Raw genomic sequence first — 19,582 nt, 5'->3', positions numbered from 1 at the left:
AGTCTATGGGGAGTGGGCGGGGCATCCCGACGGAATAGGGAGTGACGAGCGCGTAAGCGCTCGTAATGATGATTCCACCCCATGGCGGCATCGGGAAGGCTTAGAGCTTTCAAACGATGTATAATTTGTTGTTATAGTGGAAACGGCTATATTGTTTTTGCTAAAAATATTATTATTTTTATTTTTATTATTTTTCTTGTTCTTCTGCTTTTCGAGCTCTAATTTGACCCCCTGAACATGCTCAAAAACTCACCAAACTTTGCCCAAAATTCAGAATCGGCGAAAAATTTTATTTTTTCTGGGCCATTTTTTTTTTCGTTAAAAAATGGCGCGACAGCGCCACCGACAAAAGTCAAAATACATTGCGCCTATGGGAGACGCCCCGAGGTCAACTTTGGCGTAAAGCTACGAAATTCGGGACACGCATTCCTCTCGTGAGGACGAACAAAAAAAATTATTGTGGCCACGCCCCCAGACTTACCCTATGGCCGCCATCTTCCTTTGAAAATGAAAATACGCTGTGTTAGTCATTTTGTTCACGTCAAACTTTGACGAACTCCTCCTAGGGCGTTTTGCCCACCGACTTCAAAATCGGCGGACGTCCTCTGGACAAGTGGGGCATCTAAAGTTATTCAATTTTTTGAGATACCTTTAACGGTCTGTGTGCGGCGCAGCCGCAAAGTTGGACAACTTATTTTGGAATATTGCAGATCTAAAAATTGCTCCCATTTGATCAAAACCAGTCCGATTAGGACCAAATTTGAATCAGTTGTTAAACTTTCTAGTTTGGACCAGTTTAGGCTGACAAAATTGAAATGGCCGCGATAGCGCCCCCTACAGAGTGACCTTTGAATTAACATTGAAGGTCAAAAATTAGTTTTACCAAAATTGTCTAAACTTTACCCAAAATTCTATTTTGCCGTCCCGATCACAAAAGCCAATCACAAAAATGCCTAAATTTTTACGGCGTAGTCGTAGCGATGACAGAAACCTCCCATGTTATCCCTATGGGAAAACCGCAAAATCTCTCAAATTACCACATTTTTATGTTTTACACTTCAACGAACTCCTCCTAGTGCGTTTTGCCCACCAACCTCAAAATCGGTGTACGTCCTCTAGACAAGTGGTGCATCTAAAGTTATCCAAATTTTAAGGATAACTTTTACGGTCTCTGTGCGACGGAGCCGCAAACGTTTCCCAGAATTCTGACTATTTGGCCTTCAGAGTGGCCTATAAACAATAGAGTTTTTCCAAATGACATGACATTTTGCACTAAATTCTAATTTGCCATCCTGATCATACAAGTATGAGAGCCAAAGTCATATTTTGTACGGCGTAACCGTAGCGTTGACAGAAACATCCCATGTTATCCTTATGGGAAAATCGTAGAATCGCTCAAATCACCACATTTTTACACTTCACACTTTAACAAACTCCTCCTAGGGCGATTGTCCGATCAAGCTCATATTTGGGGAAAATCATCTACACAAGCGGGCCATCAAAAGGTATCCATATTTTGATTCTAAGTGCTACGGTCTCTGTGTGGCGGACCCGCAAATATATGTCAGAAATGGGAAAACAGCGAAATCTCTAAAATGACCACATTTTCACGCTTCACACTTTCACCATCTCCTCCTAGGCCGATTGCCCGATCAAGCTCATATTTGGGGAAATCATCTACACAAATGGGGCATCAAAAGTTATCCATATTTTGATTTTAAGTGCTACGGTCTCTGTGCCGTGGAGCTGCAAATATACTGTCACAAATGGGAAAAACGCCAAATCCTTGAAATGTTCACATTTATGCTTCACACTTTAATGAACTCCTCCGTGGGCAAAAGCTCGATCAAGCTCATATTTGGGAAAAATAATCTACACAAGCGGAGCATCAAAAGTTATCCATATTTTTATTCCAAGTGTCACGGTCTCTGTGCGCTGGAGCTGCACATTTGACCGACATTTGTGTTCATTTGCACTGGTTAAGCACAGCATTGTACATGTCCAATGTGTCGCTGTCTTAGTTCTTAGACAATTGCGTTAGCGCCATCTCTGTAAAATGCAGAGAGCAGAGTCGGAAGGCCGGCGGCCCGCGAGGGCCGTTGGATGCCGCTTGCGGCTTTAATTCTTTCTTTCTTCTTCTTCTTCTCGGGACCAACCCCCCTATTTTTCACCCAGTGAACATTGACGAAAAGTCACAAAAATTAGCACACCTCTAAAAATTGTGCCTCTCTACATTCTGGCTATTTCCTTTTTCTAAAATTAAAAAAATTGGCGCGTCAGCTCCCCCAAATGTACCAAAAATGCATAGAGAGATGGGAAATGACCCCAAAAAATCTGATCGTAGAATCATGAAATTTGGTGCAGAGGTAGATGGTGACAAGAGAAGTAAAAAATATTATTACGGCAACGCCGTCCGCCCAACCAAATGTCGGCCATATTGCTTCAAAAATGGCTAATTATGACTTGGGAGTTTTTCCAAACGTCGTACTTTTACGAACTCCTCCCAGGGCGTTGGCCCTAAAAAGCTGAAATTTGGTAAAAATGCTACTGAGGAGTGGGACATCAAAAGTTATCCAAATTACATTGATACCTCTCACGGTCTCTGTGCGGCAAAGCCGCAAACTGTAGCAAGAATTTCAGAAATCTCCCAAATTTAACATTTCTGCCGTTTCCGCAGATAAAGTCCGAATTGCGTCAAATTAGAATCAGTTGTTAAACTCTTTGCCCTAAACCTACTTGATGTGAAATAAATTAATTTGGAGCCACAGCGCCCCCTACAGATTTTATATGGAGGTTAAATATTTAGTTTTGCGAAATTATATGAAATTTGACACACAACTCAATTTTGGCATCCCCATCAAAAAAGTAAATGAGACCCATGTCATAATTGTTATGGCTTTGCCGTAACGATGACCGAAACCTTCCATGTTATTCCAATGGGGAAATCGCCAGAACATGTTTACACTTTAGACTTTCACGAACTCCTCTTAGGGCGTTAGACATATTAACCTGAAATTTGGTGAGACTCATCTTCAGGGGTGGACCATCAAAAGGTATCCACATTTTTATTCTAAGAGTCACGATGTCTGTGCGGCAAAGCCGCACATTTTGCCAAGAATTCAAAATAAAATTGCTTTTTGATGGTAAAACAAAGGGGAGAAGATGTGACAGCGTCACAGATTCAGCAGTAGATGTAATAAAAGGACAATTGGGGCGAGTTAGCGCCTCCTCCTCTTGCGGAGTGGCGGCGGCGTGGCGAGGGCCGATCATTGCCGCTTGCGGCTATATTTTTATTTTATTTCTGTATTGGTATAATAATACATATATCTAACAAAATGCACGTCCAAAAGGCTAATAAAATCAGAAAACGTTATGTGCAAAATCCTGCCGAGAAATCTGGCTCTTTACAGCCTTCCCGGAGCCTTACGCACGATAATACAGAAGATTCTGTGTCAATAAGGCCTTTGTCCCACCCCTCTTTCTAAAGCTAATCTTATTGGCTAGAATAATATGTCAATCAAATTCTTCTACGTCACTCACATGCGGCGCTATTTAGATGTAAACAGACTAATCCATGTGCGTTGCAAGCGGCGCATTTTTTTTTGCGGAGGCTGTAGCAAACAAACCCGTGGACAGAAAAAATCGTGGATGGTCTCATTCTGTAGGTAACAGTCTGAAGAAAAGAAGGATATCCAACATTATTTTATAGGTCAAACAGGTCATTTGTTATGGACGGAGAAATGCGCCGGACAAGCGCATTCTCGTCCGGCGAGAAACAAAGAAAAGTTTGTTTACTTGACAATATCTCGAAATCTGAAAACTTCAGGAAAAATACAAGTGGATATTGTTTTTCAATGGTTCCTTACGGACAGACTGAGTACAAGGATGTACAGAATTAAAGCCGTTTCGTCCGTCATAAACAGCAAACAGGTAGGACATGCGTTTGTAAAAGTTGAGACTTTCTCACAAACTATTGGCAATTGCTTCTTGGGGCAAATTATTCAATGTAAATCAATGACATATTCGTTTTGTTGAGAAAATAAGCTTTAAAATGATGTATAACTTGCTGGTATTGACCACGGAAATAAAAGTGATATTTGAGATATAGAAAATGCTCGCCAGCGGACAGGTGGGTGGTAACGTTTAGTTTTGCGAAATTATATGAAATTTGACACACAACTGAATTTTAGCATCCCCATCAAAAAAGTCAATGAGACCCATGTCATAATTGTTATGGCGTTGCTGTAGCGATGACCAAAACCTCCCACGTTATTCCAATGGGGAAATCGCCAGAACATGTTTACACTTTAGACTTTCACAAACTCCTCCCAGGGCGTTAGCCCTATTAACCTGAAATTTGGTGAGACTCATCTTCAGGACCATCAAAAGTTATCCACATTTTTATTCAAAAAGTCACGGTCTCTGTGCGGCAAAGCTGCACATTTTGCCAAGAATTCAAAATAAAATTGCTTTTTGATGGTAAAACAAAGGGGAGAAGATGTGACAGCGTCACAGATTCAGCAGTAGGCGTACTAAAAGGACCGTTGGGGCGCGTTAGCGCCCCCTCCTATTGCGGCGTGGCGGCGTAGCGGCGGCGGCGTGGCGAGGGCCGATCATTGCCGCTTGCGGCTCTATTTCTTCTTCTTCTTCTCGGGACCAACCCCCCTATTTTTCACCCAGTGAACATTGACGAAAAGTCAAAAAAATGTGCACACCTCTAAAAATCGTGTGGATCTAAAAACCCTTTTCTAAAATTAAAAAAATAGGCGCGTTAGCGCCCCCAAATGTACCAAAAATGCATTGTGAGATAGGAAATGACCCAAATTTTTTTTTATCGTAGAATCATGAAATTTGGCGCAAAGATAGATAGTGACAAGAGAAGTAAAAAATATTATTACGGCAACACCGACCGCTATATTTGTTCAAAAATGGCTAAGCATGACTCCGGAGTTTTTCCAAATGTCGTACTTTTACGAACTTCTCCCAACAGCGGTTTTGTTCACAGTTTTGTTCTCAGCTAATCATTGATGTTGATAAGTTATTTGACTTTTAAACTTTCAAAAATGAGCTGTTCCCGCCCGGTCTCGAACCGGGGACCTTTCGCGTGTTAGGCGAACGTGATAACCACTACACTACGGGAACTAGCTGCAGGCTCCTCCCTCCTCACCCGGGCGGCTGTCACTCCAGACCCTGTGTGAACGGGGGTCATGTCAGACATTTCTCCATTTGGCTCTTGAGCTGACAAAAGCCCAGTTTATATGTGCAGCTGAAAATGATGTGGAAAAGACAGAACATTTAGGTGAAGTTAGTGTGATGCACTTTGGAACTTCACCTTTGACCCCTGCAGAGCTCCCCGGTGGTCTTGTGGTTAGGATTCGGCGCTCTCACCGCCGTGGCCCGGGTTCGATTCCCGGTCAGGGAGCTGACCTTTTGATGTCACAGGCCATACACTATTATTTATAGGTGTTTTTCAACTGTAAGAACCTTTTCACCTCCTGGTACTTTTTTAGTTCCAGTCCCCATTTTATGCAGTTTGCAAAGAGAAGGAATTAGGGACTGGGACCTCATTTTTCACTTTTCATACATTATATTTATGGGGAATGTGTTTCATTCATTTCTGACTTTGACAAACAGTTTTGCTGCTGAAGTGAAATCCTCTGATCACATGGGGACTGGAGGTTTAGTACAGGTCCTGTCTCATTCCTGGAGCTTTGCCCTTCACCCTCGTGTACTCGTGGAGGACTCGTGCTAAAATCACGGTGGAATCCTGGTGTGGAGAAAGTATACCAGATACAGGAGGAAGGCCATAAAACTGTCTCTGAACAGGACGTCCCATCTGTGGACACGAGCACACAGAGGCTGAGCTCATGTCTACTGTACAAAGCCTCATCTGGAGGTGAAAGGAACGGAATGTGACGAACGATGACGAACGATGAACGCGTTCTTTCTGGTGTCTGTGAACGGCACCTTCGTTCTTTTTAATTTCGTTCAATAAAGTGTCAGATTTCTAGAGACTTCCAGGTGAAAAACACACGTTATGTTTCCCAAAAAGAGCCTGTGTTTGAAGAGTGAGGGCTCCAGTTGTAGAGGCCATAGATCGCGGAGACAGAGATTTTGCGTGTCGCACTGCACTGCACATGTGCATCAAAACAAAAAGCAGCATTGACGCGACCGCAACCGCAACGTGACGTCATCAGAGCAGCAGGAGTCGCCCTGTTACGACCAGTTACGTGAGTTTTATGATGAGGTCGGTGAGGATGGAACAATCTAACACTTATGTGCAAACTTTGCCCAGCAAGTTTTCCCTCATGTTTTTGAGAATATACTGTGGGGCTGAAAACTGCTACTACTACTACTACTACTGCTGCTGCTGCTGCTGCTGCTACTGCTGCTGCTACTGCTGCTGCTACTACTACTACTGCTGCTGCTGCTGCTGCTGCTGCTGCTGCTGCTGCTGCTGCTGCTGCTGCTACTACTACTACTGCTGCTGCTGCTGCTGCTGCTGCTGCTGCTGCTGCTGCTGCTGCTGCTGCTGCTGCTGCTGCTGCTGCTGCTGCTGCTACTGCTACTGCTACTGCTGCTGCTGCTGCTGCTGCTGCTGCTGCTGCTGCTACTACTACTACTACTGCTACTGCTGCTGCTGCTGCTGCTGCTGCTGCTGCTGCTGCTGCTGCTACTGCTACTGCTGCTGCTACTACTGCTAGTGCTACTACTGCTAGTGCTACTACTGCTAGTGCTACTACTGCTACTACTGCTACTACTGCTACTACTGCTACTACTACTACTGCTAGTACTACTACTACTACTGCTGCTGCTAGTGTGGACTGGACAGCAACACATGGGGGAAGTCTGTCCTTTCAATGTGAATGTAAATACTGGTTGTGTAAGGATTCAAAATTGGATATGAAGATGAAATCTGACACATATTTTCAGCATTAAACTAATAAAATAATTGCTGCCTGTGATTGTGTTTGGGCTGTGGAAATAATTTAGAACAATTATTGCATAATATTGAAAACAAGAACTGAACTATTTTTGGAGCTGTGAACTTAGTTCAAAATTTTGAAATATGAACTGAACTAGTTCAAGTAGAAAGTGAACTTTCTCAACACTGGTTGAAGTGTCCTAAAGTGTCCATTTACTTTGAGCTGAGGTTCTAGAAGCTCAAACGATTGTCTCCAGACAAAAGCAGAAAACTAAACAGATCCACTGCAGTGACACATCTGTCTCATGAGGTGTGTGGTCTCATTTCTCATGAAGTGTGTGGTCTCATTTCTCATGAAGTGTGTGGTCTCATTTCTCATGAAGTGTGTGGTCTCATGTCTCATGTCTCATGAAGTGTGTGGTCTCATGTCTCATGTCTCATGAAGTGTGTGGTCTCATTTCTCATGAAGTGTGTGGTCTCATGTCTCATGAGGTGGGTGGTCTCATGTCTCATGAAGTGTGTGGTCTCATGTCTCATGAAGTGTGTGGTCTCATGTCTCATGTCTCATGAAGTGTGTGGTCTCATGTCTCATGAGGTATGTGGTCTCATTTCTCATGAAGTGTGTGGTCTCATGTCTCATGTCTCATGAAGTGTGTGGTCTCATGTCTCATGAAGTGTGTGGTCTCATGTCTCATGAAGTGTGTGGTCTCATGTCTCATGAGGTGTGTGGTCTCATTTCTCATGTCTCATGAAGTGTGTGGTCTCGTGTCTCATGAAGTGTGTGGTCTCATGTCTCATGAGGTGTGTGGTCTCATTTCTCATGAAGTGTGTGGTCTCATGTCTCATGTCTCATGAGGTGTGTGGTCTCATTTCTCATGAAGTGTGTGGTCTCATGTCTCATGTCTCATGAAGTGTGTGGTCTCATGTCTCATGAAGTGTGTGGTCTCATTTCTCATGAAGTGTGTGGTCTCATTTCTCATGAAGTGTGTGGTCTCATTTCTCATGAAGTGTGTGGTCTCATGTCTCATGTCTCATGAAGTGTGTGGTCTCATGTCTCATGAAGTGTGTGGTCTCATTTCTCATGAAGTGTGTGGTTTCATGTCTCATGTCTCATGAAGTGTGTGGTCTCATGTCTCATGAAGTGTGTGGTCTCATTTCTCATGAAGTGTGTGGTCTCATTTCTCATGAAGTGTGTGGTCTCATTTCTCATGAAGTGTGTGGTCTCATGTCTCATGTCTCATGAGGTGTGTGGTCTCATTTCTCATGAAGTGTGTGGTCTCATGTCTCATGTCTCATGAAGTGTGTGGTCTCATGTCTCATGAGGTGTGTGGTCTCATGTCTCATGAGGTGTGTGGTCTCATTTCTCATGTCTCATGAAGTGTGTGGTCTCATGTCTCATGAAGTGTGTGGTCTCATGTCTCATGAGGTGTGTGGTCTCATTTCTCATGAAGTGTGTGGTCTCATGTCTCATGTCTCATGAAGTGTGTGGTCTCATGTCTCATGAAGTGTGTGGTCTCATTTCTCATGAAGTGTGTGGTCTCATTTCTCATGAAGTGTGTGGTCTCATTTCTCATGAAGTGTGTGGTCTCATGTCTCATGAAGTGTGTGGTCTCATGTCTCATGAAGTGTGTGGTCTCATGTCTCATGAGGTGTGTGGTCTCATTTCTCATGAAGTGTGTGGTCTCATGTCTCATGTCTCATGAGGTGTGTGGTCTCATTTCTCATGAAGTGTGTGGTCTCATGTCTCATGTCTCATGAAGTGTGTGGTCTCATGTCTCATGAAGTGTGTGGTCTCATTTCTCATGAAGTGTGTGGTCTCATTTCTCATGAAGTGTGTGGTCTCATTTCTCATGAAGTGTGTGGTCTCATGTCTCATGTCTCATGAAGTGTGTGGTCTCATTTCTCATGAAGTGTGTGGTCTCATTTCTCATGAAGTGTGTGGTCTCATTTCTCATGAAGTGTGTGGTCTCATGTCTCATGTCTCATGAGGTGTGTGGTCTCATTTCTCATGAAGTGTGTGGTCTCATGTCTCATGTCTCATGAAGTGTGTGGTCTCATGTCTCATGAGGTGTGTGGTCTCATGTCTCATGAGGTGTGTGGTCTCATTTCTCATGTCTCATGAAGTGTGTGGTCTCATGTCTCATGAAGTGTGTGGTCTCATGTCTCATGAGGTGTGTGGTCTCATTTCTCATGAAGTGTGTGGTCTCATGTCTCATGTCTCATGAGGTGTGTGGTCTCATTTCTCATGAAGTGTGTGGTCTCATGTCTCATGTCTCATGAAGTGTGTGGTCTCATGTCTCATGAAGTGTGTGGTCTCATTTCTCATGAAGTGTGTGGTCTCATGTCTCATGTCTCATGAAGTGTGTGGTCTCATTTCTCATGAAGTGTGTGGTCTCATGTCTCATGTCTCATGAGGTGTGTGGTCTCATTTCTCATGAAGTGTGTGGTCTCATGTCTCATGTCTCATGAAGTGTGTGGTCTCATGTCTCATGAGGTGTGTGGTCTCATGTCTCATGAGGTGTGTGGTCTCATTTCTCATGTCTCATGAAGTGTGTGGTCTCATGTCTCATGAAGTGTGTGGTCTCATGTCTCATGAGGTGTGTGGTCTCATTTCTCATGAAGTGTGTGGTCTCATGTCTCATGTCTCATGAGGTGTGTGGTCTCATTTCTCATGAAGTGTGTGGTCTCATGTCTCATGTCTCATGAAGTGTGTGGTCTCATGTCTCATGAAGTGTGTGGTCTCATTTCTCATGAAGTGTGTGGTCTCATTTCTCATGAAGTGTGTGGTCTCATTTCTCATGAAGTGTGTGGTCTCATGTCTCATGTCTCATGAAGTGTGTGGTCTCATGTCTCATGAAGTGTGTGGTCTCATTTCTCATGAAGTGTGTGGTCTCATGTCTCATGTCTCATGAAGTGTGTGGTCTCATGTCTCATGAGGTGTGTGGTCTCATGTCTCATGAAGTGTGTGGTCTCATGTCTCATGAGGTGTGTGGTCTCATTTCTCATGAAGTGTGTGGTCTCATGTCTCATGTCTCATGAAGTGTGTGGTCTCATGTCTCATGAAGTGTGTGGTCTCATGTCTCATGAGGTGTGTGGTCTCATTTCTCATGAAGTGTGTGGTCTCATGTCTCATGTCTCATGAGGTGTGTGGTCTCATGTCTCATGAAGTGTGTGGTCTCGTGTCTCATAAGGTGGTCTCATGTCTCATGAGGTGGGTGGTCTCATGTCTCATGAGGTGGGTGGTCTCATGTCTCATGAGGTGGTCACATGTCTCATGAGGATTTCAACACAAACTGTTTCTGCTTAAATTAAAGATAAATTAAATGTTCTTCAAAAGGTCAGTTCCCTGACCGGGAATCGAACCCGGGCCGCGGCGGTGAGAGCGCCGAATCCTAACCACTAGACCACCAGGGAGCTCTGCAGAGGTCACACAGAGGTCAGATCTCACAGGTGCAGCTGCATCATAGTGAGCAGCTCAAAGTACCACCAGGAGGCGCTGTGCTGGATTTACAATATTCTACTTACAGCTGTATAAATAATTCAAAGAGAACTAGAACATAGAGAAGTTACAGTTTAATAAACTATGTAACATTTAAGTCAGTTTAACCACGTGACTCCTGCACCAGGTTCAGCCAGAAATCTGACTTTTAGAAAACTTAAATTAATGACTCATGATGTGGAGTTTTGATCTGTCCAGGATGAATAAACAGCTAGAGACATAATAGAAGGTTCTGGCTCCAGTCCATCCGGACCAGAACCTCACGCCACAAGAAACACTTTCTTTCCTCTGCAGTTGGACTCATGAACACTTCTGAAACACTGTCACTTTAACCATAATGTAATCACTCACTGGTCACGTTCTGCATTTGTGTACATAGTAAGCCTATTTTTATCTTAAAGCTTATTGTTATTTTTATCCCATAGCAGATTTAAACTGTTTCTCTTTTCTCTATAAAAGTCTTACAACTCTGCTTTATATTTAGTTTGTACTTGACCGCTGAAAAAAGAAAACCAAGTAAAGTTAGTTAAAAAAACAGATAAACAAGAGGAACAGTGAAGCACACGTGTATCACTGGTGCAGATCGCACACAGTTAAATGTTTGTCCTTTGTAAGCTTAAGTCACTGTGAAGAGGACATTCATTGTTGTGAGGCAGTTAAACTCTGCACTGTCTCAGCAACAACAGAGGAAAATACTTCCAGTTTTAAAACTGGAAAAAGTGACGTGTGACAGGTTTTTACAATTTTCTTTTCTAATTTTGACTTTCTTTGGTGTATTTGTACCTGTTGTACATATAGCTTATGGTTTTACAATTATTTGAGCCTCAAAAACCTGAGCACAGTGAGTGAAGAATCTGACCTCCAGAATCTGACCTCCAGAGTCTGACCTCCAGAGTCTGACCTCCAGAGTCTGACCTCCAGAATCTAACCTCCAGAGTCTGACCTCCAGAATCTGACCTCCAGAATCTGACCTCCAGAGTCTGACCTCCAGAGTCTGACCTCCAGAGTCTGACCTCCAGAATCTAACCTCCAGAGTCTGACCTCCAGAATCTAACCTCCAGAGTCTGACCTCCAGAGTCTGACCTCCAGAATCTGACCTCCAGAATCTAACCTCCAGAGTCTGACCTCCAGAGTCTGACCTCCAGAATCTAACCTCCAGAGTCTGACCTCCAGAGTCTGACCTCCAGAGTCTGACCTCCAGAATCTAACCTCCAGAGTCTGACCTCCAGAGTCTGACCTCCAGAGTCTGACCTCCAGAGTCTGACCTCCAGAATATGACCTCCAGAATATGACCTCCAGAATCTTCAGACCATCACAGAGTATTTCTCACTAAAGCCGGGGTCCGGTCCAATAAAAGGATATAAAATATATAAGATATAAAATGACCATACGGTAAATATTAGTACTTCAGTGTAAAAGTACTGCCTCCTTCCAGGGAAAAAGGACATTTATATTTCGAGCAGTATTTGTTCAGAGTAATTCAATGTGATTTAAAGAACAAGAACATTCAAACCACAATCCAATTAAAATGTTTAAAAAAATACTTTAAAATTCCTCAAAGCTTCACTCGTTTAGTGAGAAATACTCTGGAGGTCAGACTCTGGAGGTCAGACTCTGGAGGTCAGACTCTGGAGGTCGGACTCTGGAGGTCAGACTCTGGAGGTCGGACTCTGCAGGTCGGACTCTGGAGGTCAGACTCTGCAGGTCGGACTCTGGAGGTCAGACTCTGGAGGTCAGACTCTCTCTCTGAGCTGAGGTTCTAGAAGCTCAAACGATTGTCTCCAGTAAAAAGCAGAAGACTAAACAGATCCACTGCAGTGACACATCTGTCTCATGAGGTGGTCTCTCTCTCTCTCTCTCTCCCTCTCCCTCTCCCTCTCCCTCTCCCTCTCCCTCTCCCTCTCTCTTTCTCTTTCTCTTTCTCTTTCTCAACACAAACTGTTTTTGATTAAATTAAATGCAGTGTCGACAGAGCCGCGGCTGAAACTGCCATGTTATTTTGTGCCGCGGCTCCTGAAACCGCGCTGGGTAAAGGTTAGGGTTAAAGTTAGGGTTAGCGTTAAGCTTAGGATTAGGCAGGGTTACTCCTGGGCCATTTGACCGCGCCGCGGTTCAGTAGCCACGGCCTAAATTAAAGGTGAATTACATGTTCTTCAAAAGGTCAGTTCCCTGACCGGGAATCGAACCCGGGCCGCGGCGGTGAGAGCGCCGAATCCTAACCACTAGACCACCAGGGAGCTCTGCAGAGGTCACACAGAGGTCAGACGTCACAGGTGCAGTTGCATCACAGTGAGCAGCTCAAAGTACCACCAGGAGGCGCTGTGCTGGATTTACAATATTCTACTTACAGCTGTATAAATAATTCAAAGTCTAAAGCTAGTTAGAATAAACTAGTTGATTAGGTATTTGTGAAAATTACAGGTATAAGTTCATGCATAATTTACACAAAGAAACAACTTTATATTTGTCGGCCGAAACTGCTCGGCTGTTTTGTGCTGCAGCTCCTGAAAATGCTGGGCTATTTGACCGCGCCGGGTTAAGGTTTGGGTTAAGGTTAGGGTTAAGGTTAGGGTTAAGGTTAAGTAGGGTTAGGGTCAGGGTCAGGGTCAGGGTTAGGGTTAGGGTCAGGGTTAAGGTCAGGGTTAAGGTCAGGGTTAAGGTTAGGGTTAAGGTTAAGGTTAAGGTTAAGGTGAAGGTTAGGGTCAGGGTTAGGGTTAGGGTTAGGGTTAGGGTCAGGGTTAAGGTCAGGGTTAAGGTTAGGGTTAAGGTTAAGGTTAAGGTGAAGGTTAGGGTCAGGGTTAGGGTTAGGGTTAGGGTTAGGGTTAGGGTCAGGGTTAAGGTTAGGGTTAAGGTTAAGGTTAAGGTGAAGGTTAGGGTCAGGGTCAGGGTCAGGGTTAGGGTCAGGGTCAGGGTTAGGGTTAGGGTTAGGGTTAGGGTTAGGGTTAGGGTTAGGGTTAGGGTTAGGGTTAGCCATGAGGCTATATGGCCGTACCATGCCGCGGCTCTGTAGCCACGGCCTTTTTTCCCAGTGTTTGCTGGGTAATTTCTTAGTGTGATGTCATCGATTATAAACGCGAAGGGAAATTATAAACCTGTTATGACCCCGAAAAGAGGCTACAACATATTTAAAGAACACCGAAGACGCAAAGAAATTTAAACGATTTTAATTAGGTTTTCACACCAAAATAAATGCCAACTTGCAAACCCCCGTGCCCAAAAATATCACCCAAAGTTGCGAAAAGAAAGATGGACCTGGTAGGAAGGCCAAACAGAAACAAATAGGAGCGACACCGGGCCAGCCCGTATAGGGGCCGTCCAAGCCGGTGCCGACACCTCTAACTATAACAAAAAAAAGGTACAAAACCCCCTGTTTACGCCCCAAACAAACTTGAAAATGGGACTACCGGTCCCACCGGGCCAAACAAAGAAACTAACGCTAACGGCTAAGAGAGCCAGCTGGGAGCAGGCGAGCTGAGTGGGACAGCGGAGCGGGACGCGTGACGGGATTGGCGGAGCCGAGCTGCACATCCGGCCTCCATTTAAAGGCTCCAGGGCGCGAACCTGCGGCCGGGAGCCAATCTAATAAAAAACTAAACAGATCATTAAACAAGACGGAACAGACAAAATATGAATACAAACAATAGGAAGGAAAAGTGCCCAAACCTGAAAAATGAGATATGCTGGGATGAAAAAATGTTTTTTACCTTTTAGCAAAATTAAAAAATACATGTATCTTTACTGCAATTCAGTTCATTGCGTCGTCCGACCTGTAGGGGGCGCTTTAATTTGAGCAAAACAATGGCTCCACAAACAAAAATTAGGCAAATAAATATCCAGGAGTTTTCCACTGTAGAAAAAGATTTATAGTGTAGAAGTTAAGTCCACTTTTTTATTTCTGTGGCACATTCAGACGTCATATCGTATCAACCAAATAAAGGTTTGAAATGCGGCGACTGAAGATCTAGATTCAGAATATTTAAGTGTTTGAATGATACCGATGTCTTTGTTATAAACCCTAATCCTGACGTCGCTCTTCCGCTCAGCACCACGACCAGGGCTGCGTCGTCTGCCGCATCGTCTCGCGTTCGGACGAGCTGCACCCGCCCGTCCTCCCGCCCCGCCCCGACCTCACGGTGGCGCTGTCCGGGCAGTGGGTGAGCCAGCGCTGCGAGGTCCGGCCCGAGGTGCTGTTCCTGACCAGACACTTCAGCTTCCACGAGCAGGACCGCACCTGGGAGGGCCGCTACTACCACTACTCCGACCCGGTCTGCAAGCACCCCACCTTCATCATCTACGCTAGGGGGCGCTACAGCGGAGGACTGCACTCCACCAGGGTGACGGGAGGGACCGACTTTGTGTTTAACGGTGAGCAGAAGCTGGGTGCACATTAGAGTATTTCTCACTAAAGCCGATAAAAGGATATCAAATATATAAAATGACCATACGGTAAATATTAGTAGTGTACTTCAGTGTAAAAGTACTGCCTCCTTCCAGGGAAAAAGGACATTTATATTTCGAGCAGTATTTGTTCAGAGTAATTCAATGTGATTTAAAGAACAAGAACATTCAAACCACAATCCAATTAAAATGTTTAAAAAAATACTTTAAAATTCCTCAAAGCTTCACTCGTTTAGTGAGAAATACTCTGGAGGTCAGACTCTGGAGGTCAGACTCTGGAGGTCAGATTCTGGAGGTCAGACTCTGGAGGTCAGACTCTGGAGGTCAGATTCTGGAGGTCAGACTCTGGAAGTCAGACTCTGGAGGTCAGATTCTGGAGGTCAGACTCTGGAAGTCAGACTCTGGAGGTCAGACTCTGGAGGTCAGACTCTGGAGGTCAGACTCTGGAGGTCAGATTCTGGAGGTCAGACTCTGGAGGTCAGACTCTGGAGGTCAGATTCTGGAGATCAGACTCTGGAGATCAGACTCTGGAGGTCAGACTCTGGAGGTCAGATTCTCTCTCTGAGCTGAGGTTCTAGAAGCTCAAACGATTGTCTCCAGTAAAAAGCAGAAGACTAAACAGATCCACTGCAGTGACACATCTGTCTCATGAGGTGGGTGGTCTCATGTCTCATGAGGTGGTCTCATGTCTCATGAGGATTTCAACACAAACTGTTTTTGCCTAAATTAAAGATGAATTACATGTTCTTCAAAAGGTCAGTTCCCTGACCGGGAATCGAATCCGGGCCGCTGCGGTGAGAACGCCGAATCCTAACCACTAGACCACCACGGAGCTCTGCAGAGGTCACACAGAGGTTAGACGTCAGAGGTGCAGCTGCATCAGCAGCACAGGTGAGGAGTGAGCTGAAGAGGATTAAATTGAGGAAGGCAGCAGGACCTGACGGCATCAGCCCCAGGCTCCTTAAGTCCTGCAGATGAACTGTGTGGAGTTATGGAGCATGTCTTCAACATGAGCCTGAAGCTGAGGAAGCCGCTCCATCGTGAGCTCAGCCATGGACCCGCTGCAGTTTGCATATCGGTCTGGCATCGGAGTGGAGGACGCCGTCATCTCCCTGCTGCACCACTCTCTCTCTCACCTGGAAAAGGCTGGCAGCTCTGTGAGGATTCTGTTCTTCGATCTTTCCAGCGCCTTCAACACCATCCAGCCGCTGCTCCTGTCAGCGGAACCACCTCCTCATCAACGCGGGGAAGACCAAGGAGATGGTGGTGGATTTCCACAGAGGCCACGCCCCCCTCACCAGTGAACATCCAGGGACGGGACATTGAGAGAGTGGACTCATACAAGTACCTGGGTGTTCATCTGAACCACAAACTGAACTGGACTCATAACACAGACTGTACAGGAAGAGCCAGAGTCGGCTCTACCTCCTGAGGAGACTCAGGTCTTTTGGAGTGACAGGGCCACTCCTGACAGGGCCACTCCTGAAGACCTTCTACGACTCTGTGGTGGCATCAGCTCCTGTACGGTGTGGCCTGCTGTAGCAGCAGCATCACAGAGAGGGAGAGGAAGAGACTGGACAAAGTCATCAAGAAGTCCAGCTCCGTCCTGGGCTGTGCTCTGGACTCGGTGCAGGAGGTGGGGGACAGGAGGGTCCTGGCTAGATTCACATCTATGCTGGACCATGAGTGTCGCCCCCTGCAGGACACTCTATGCGCTCTGGAGAGCAGCTTCAGTGAGAGACTGATCCACCCTCGCTGTGGGAGGGAGAGATTTCGCAGGTCTTTCCTTCCTGCTGCTGTCAGACTTTATAACTAACACTATTTATTAGGGATGCAGACCTAAACCCACGTTCAGGTTCAAGTCCGGATTCGAATCCAGAGGTTTAGGTTCAGGTCCGGACCTAATGAGTCCGGCTGAACTCATGCCATTTTTACATAATGTTATAACAGCATAACACAAGCTGCTTGGCTCAATTAAGTTGAAGACGCATGAACAAGGACTTAACTGCAGACTGAAATAAACTCAGTTTATCTGGTTTATTCACTGTTTATTAACAGAAGTTACAACTTACAAATCACAAGCTACGAGCTGCTAACACACATTCATGTGTTTTACTAGAGGAACAAGAGCATGTTGAGTATTGGTATTGGAGCAGCTGTTTCAGCTGATACTATGTTTGTAAGTGTATTACTGGTTTGACCGGACTGTTCCCCACACTTGAAGTTTAATTAATGCTTTAGATACATTTCCACTCTTTAATTTTGCAGATCCATTGGCATCAAATAACCACTATAAATCAATCAACTTAGCAGTAATAGTTGTGAGACTGTTGCACAAATGTGCAGCAGGTGAAAGACTGAGTCCATATTCAGCAGCAGCAGCAACAGGAACATGGACTTTTGATGTGATTTATGACATGAAATGTTCATATCACAGACATGTTTCTGCTCAAACTCAATATGAGCTCAATATTTTCATAGTTTAAGCTGATCTTAGTGACACATTATTCATGTAGTGAAGTTAGTTTGTGTTCAGTCACATTAGTGTGACACAGTTAGTGTTGGGAAAGTTCACTTTCTTCAGTTCAAATCCTTCACTTTTCTTAAAACCAGTTCTGGTTTTACTCTGCAGAGCTCCCTGGTGGTCTAGTGGTTAGGATTCGGCGCTCTCACCGCCGCGGCCTGGGTCCGATTCCCGGTCAGGGAGCTGACCTTTTGAAGAACACGAGCCCTTTATACATAATAATAAATATATAATAATGTACATTTCCATAGAAAGAGACTGACGTTTGCTCCTTTGCCCTCAGTGAACCACATGCGAGTGACGCCCATGGACCTGTCCACGATCTCGCTGCTGAACGTCTTCAGTGGCGACGAGTGCGGCGCCGAGCGGCCGTGGCAGGTGGGCCTCGAGCAGGACGTGACGGTCACAAACGGTTGCCTGGCGCTGGGAATCCGCCTGCCGCACACCGAGTACGAGCTGTTCAGGATGGACCAGGACGCACACGGGTCGTACCTCCTCTTCAACGGCCAACGACCCAGCGACGGATCCAGCCCGGACCGGCCCGAGAAGAGGGCAACGTCCTACCAGTCTCCTCTGGGGCAGTGCCAGGGCAGCGCCGCCTTTCCCGGGTTCTACAACCGGGACGCAGCGGGGGCCGAGGAAAGAACACATGGGGCTTTGAACGGGGCGGGGCGGCGTCTGGGAAGAAGGGAATTGATGGTTTTGGTTTTGTTTGTGGCGGCGTTGTCGTTCTGTACTTAGAGAACGGGCGACGGAGAATGAACAGAATCAGAAATGAACCAGGTTTGACAGTTCTCAACAACCAATCCATCACGTGATTTATTTGTTGTCACCGCCATTTTGAAGACGTCACATGTGCCGTTTGCTTGCCGCAGTTTGAGTCTCATGAACATCAGATCAACTGACGAGGAAAAGGACGGAGACTTCAAGAAGACAGAAGTTATAGGTTCTGATCCTCATCTACAGTCGAGACACTTAAAAGCTCTTCCTCGTCCACACGCCCTCTGCCCCGGACACGTCCCCTCTGCCCCGGACACGCCCTCTGCCCCGGACATGCCCTCTGCCCCGGACACGCCCTCTGCCCCGGACACGCCCTCTGATCCTAAAACATAACGCCCGGACAGTTGGAAATTAGGCCTGTTAAAACTGTCTGCGAGTAGGCTAACATTTATTAGCATAGCCACGCAGTAATATGTAAACTAGCATTAGCATTAGCTGCTAACGACCTGAAACAAACGGCTCAGTCTGGAGTGATGTCTGTAAGTCCACTGGTCCCTCCTGAGACACAAGGGGAAGCTGGGGAAGACATTCTCTCTTTCATGCATGGTTGAACTCAGAGTCACATAAAACAAACACGTTTCATATTAAATGTCATTTCTTAAAGTTTCTTGGGTGTTCTGCCTCTTTGAATGATCCGTGCCAGCTTTAAATAAAGTTAATATTGAGTGTCGAGGCCAAAACAGCCACGACTGGTTGAAGGTGTGAAGAGGTTTGAAGCACGCGTGTCTTCCAAGGCAAAAAGTCGTCCAGTAAAAATGGTTCAAATGGATTTATTTCTCACCTTTGCCACAATAACACGAGGAGCAACATCACAATATGATATACGCCTCTTCACCTTCCAACACCTGCGCCTGCCCCCCCACAGTGCCCCCCCCCACAGTGCCCCCCCCACAGTGCCCCCCCCACAGTGCCCCCCATAGGGGCTGTCTGAATGGCTTCTACACAGTGAGTGAGTCTACACTCCATCTTCACCTCTGTCTCTCACAGCGCCCCCTAGTGATGTAACAAATCTGTAACTCTCATGCCAAATTGTGTCATTGTGATGCAGACCCCTCTCTTCACCTCTGCATGAGTTCGATTCCCGGTCAGGGAACTGACCTTTTGAAGAACATGAACAATCACAGTTTAATCAGAATCAGCTCCAGATAAACAGAGATATGTCAGGGAGGGCATCCTGCTCGTTCTCTGCACGTTGTCCGTGCCGCGAGCGCCGCGCGCTGACAACGCGAAAAGTTTGTCTTGAGAAAGGCGTTATAATTATATCCTCGACCAAATCGATATATTGTCCTCCTTCCACGTTGTGGGTTGTAAAAACAGTTTAGTAATACAGGATTCATGTGTCTGTCACATCCAGTTTCCTCGTTCAGAGTTTCTGAGGTTTCGCATAGCCCCGCCCATAAAACCTGCTTCTCAATCTTGGTGATCCAATCAAAAGACGTGCACCTGCTGCACCTGC

The 19,582-nt window shown here is 45.6% G+C and overlaps 1 protein-coding gene and 4 non-coding genes across 5 annotated transcripts in view; 2 read left to right on the top strand and 3 right to left on the bottom strand.

Moving 5' to 3' along the window:
• Nucleotides 1-18,696, top strand: part of LOC140356015 (protein APCDD1) — a 32,454-nt gene extending 13,758 nt beyond the window's left edge. Inside the window, exons 4-5 of the mRNA XM_072440699.1 lie at nt 14,468-14,789; nt 17,630-18,696. Of these exons, the coding sequence (XP_072296800.1) occupies nt 14,468-14,789; nt 17,630-18,087 (780 nt within the window). The 3' untranslated portion in view covers nt 18,088-18,696. The remainder of the gene's footprint in view (nt 1-14,467; nt 14,790-17,629) is intronic.
• Nucleotides 5,070-5,142, bottom strand: trnav-aac (transfer RNA valine (anticodon AAC)). The gene has a single exon. It is a non-coding gene; the product is annotated as a tRNA-Val (tRNA).
• On the bottom strand, nt 10,268-10,339 carry trnae-cuc (transfer RNA glutamic acid (anticodon CUC)). Its single transcript has one exon. It is a non-coding gene; the product is annotated as a tRNA-Glu (tRNA).
• Nucleotides 12,590-12,661, bottom strand: trnae-cuc (transfer RNA glutamic acid (anticodon CUC)). The gene has a single exon. It is a non-coding gene; the product is annotated as a tRNA-Glu (tRNA).
• On the top strand, nt 17,458-17,529 carry trnae-cuc (transfer RNA glutamic acid (anticodon CUC)). The gene has a single exon. It is a non-coding gene; the product is annotated as a tRNA-Glu (tRNA).
• Nucleotides 18,697-19,582: the final 886 nt, after the last annotated feature.

This window comes from Eucyclogobius newberryi, unplaced genomic scaffold, assembly GCF_026437365.1.
Source record: "Eucyclogobius newberryi isolate DKJ021-1_F unplaced genomic scaffold, fEucNew1.0.hap1 SCAF_12, whole genome shotgun sequence".
Lineage (NCBI taxonomy): Eukaryota > Metazoa > Chordata > Actinopteri > Gobiiformes > Gobiidae > Eucyclogobius > Eucyclogobius newberryi.
This window is presented reverse-complemented; position numbering and strand designations above follow the sequence as displayed.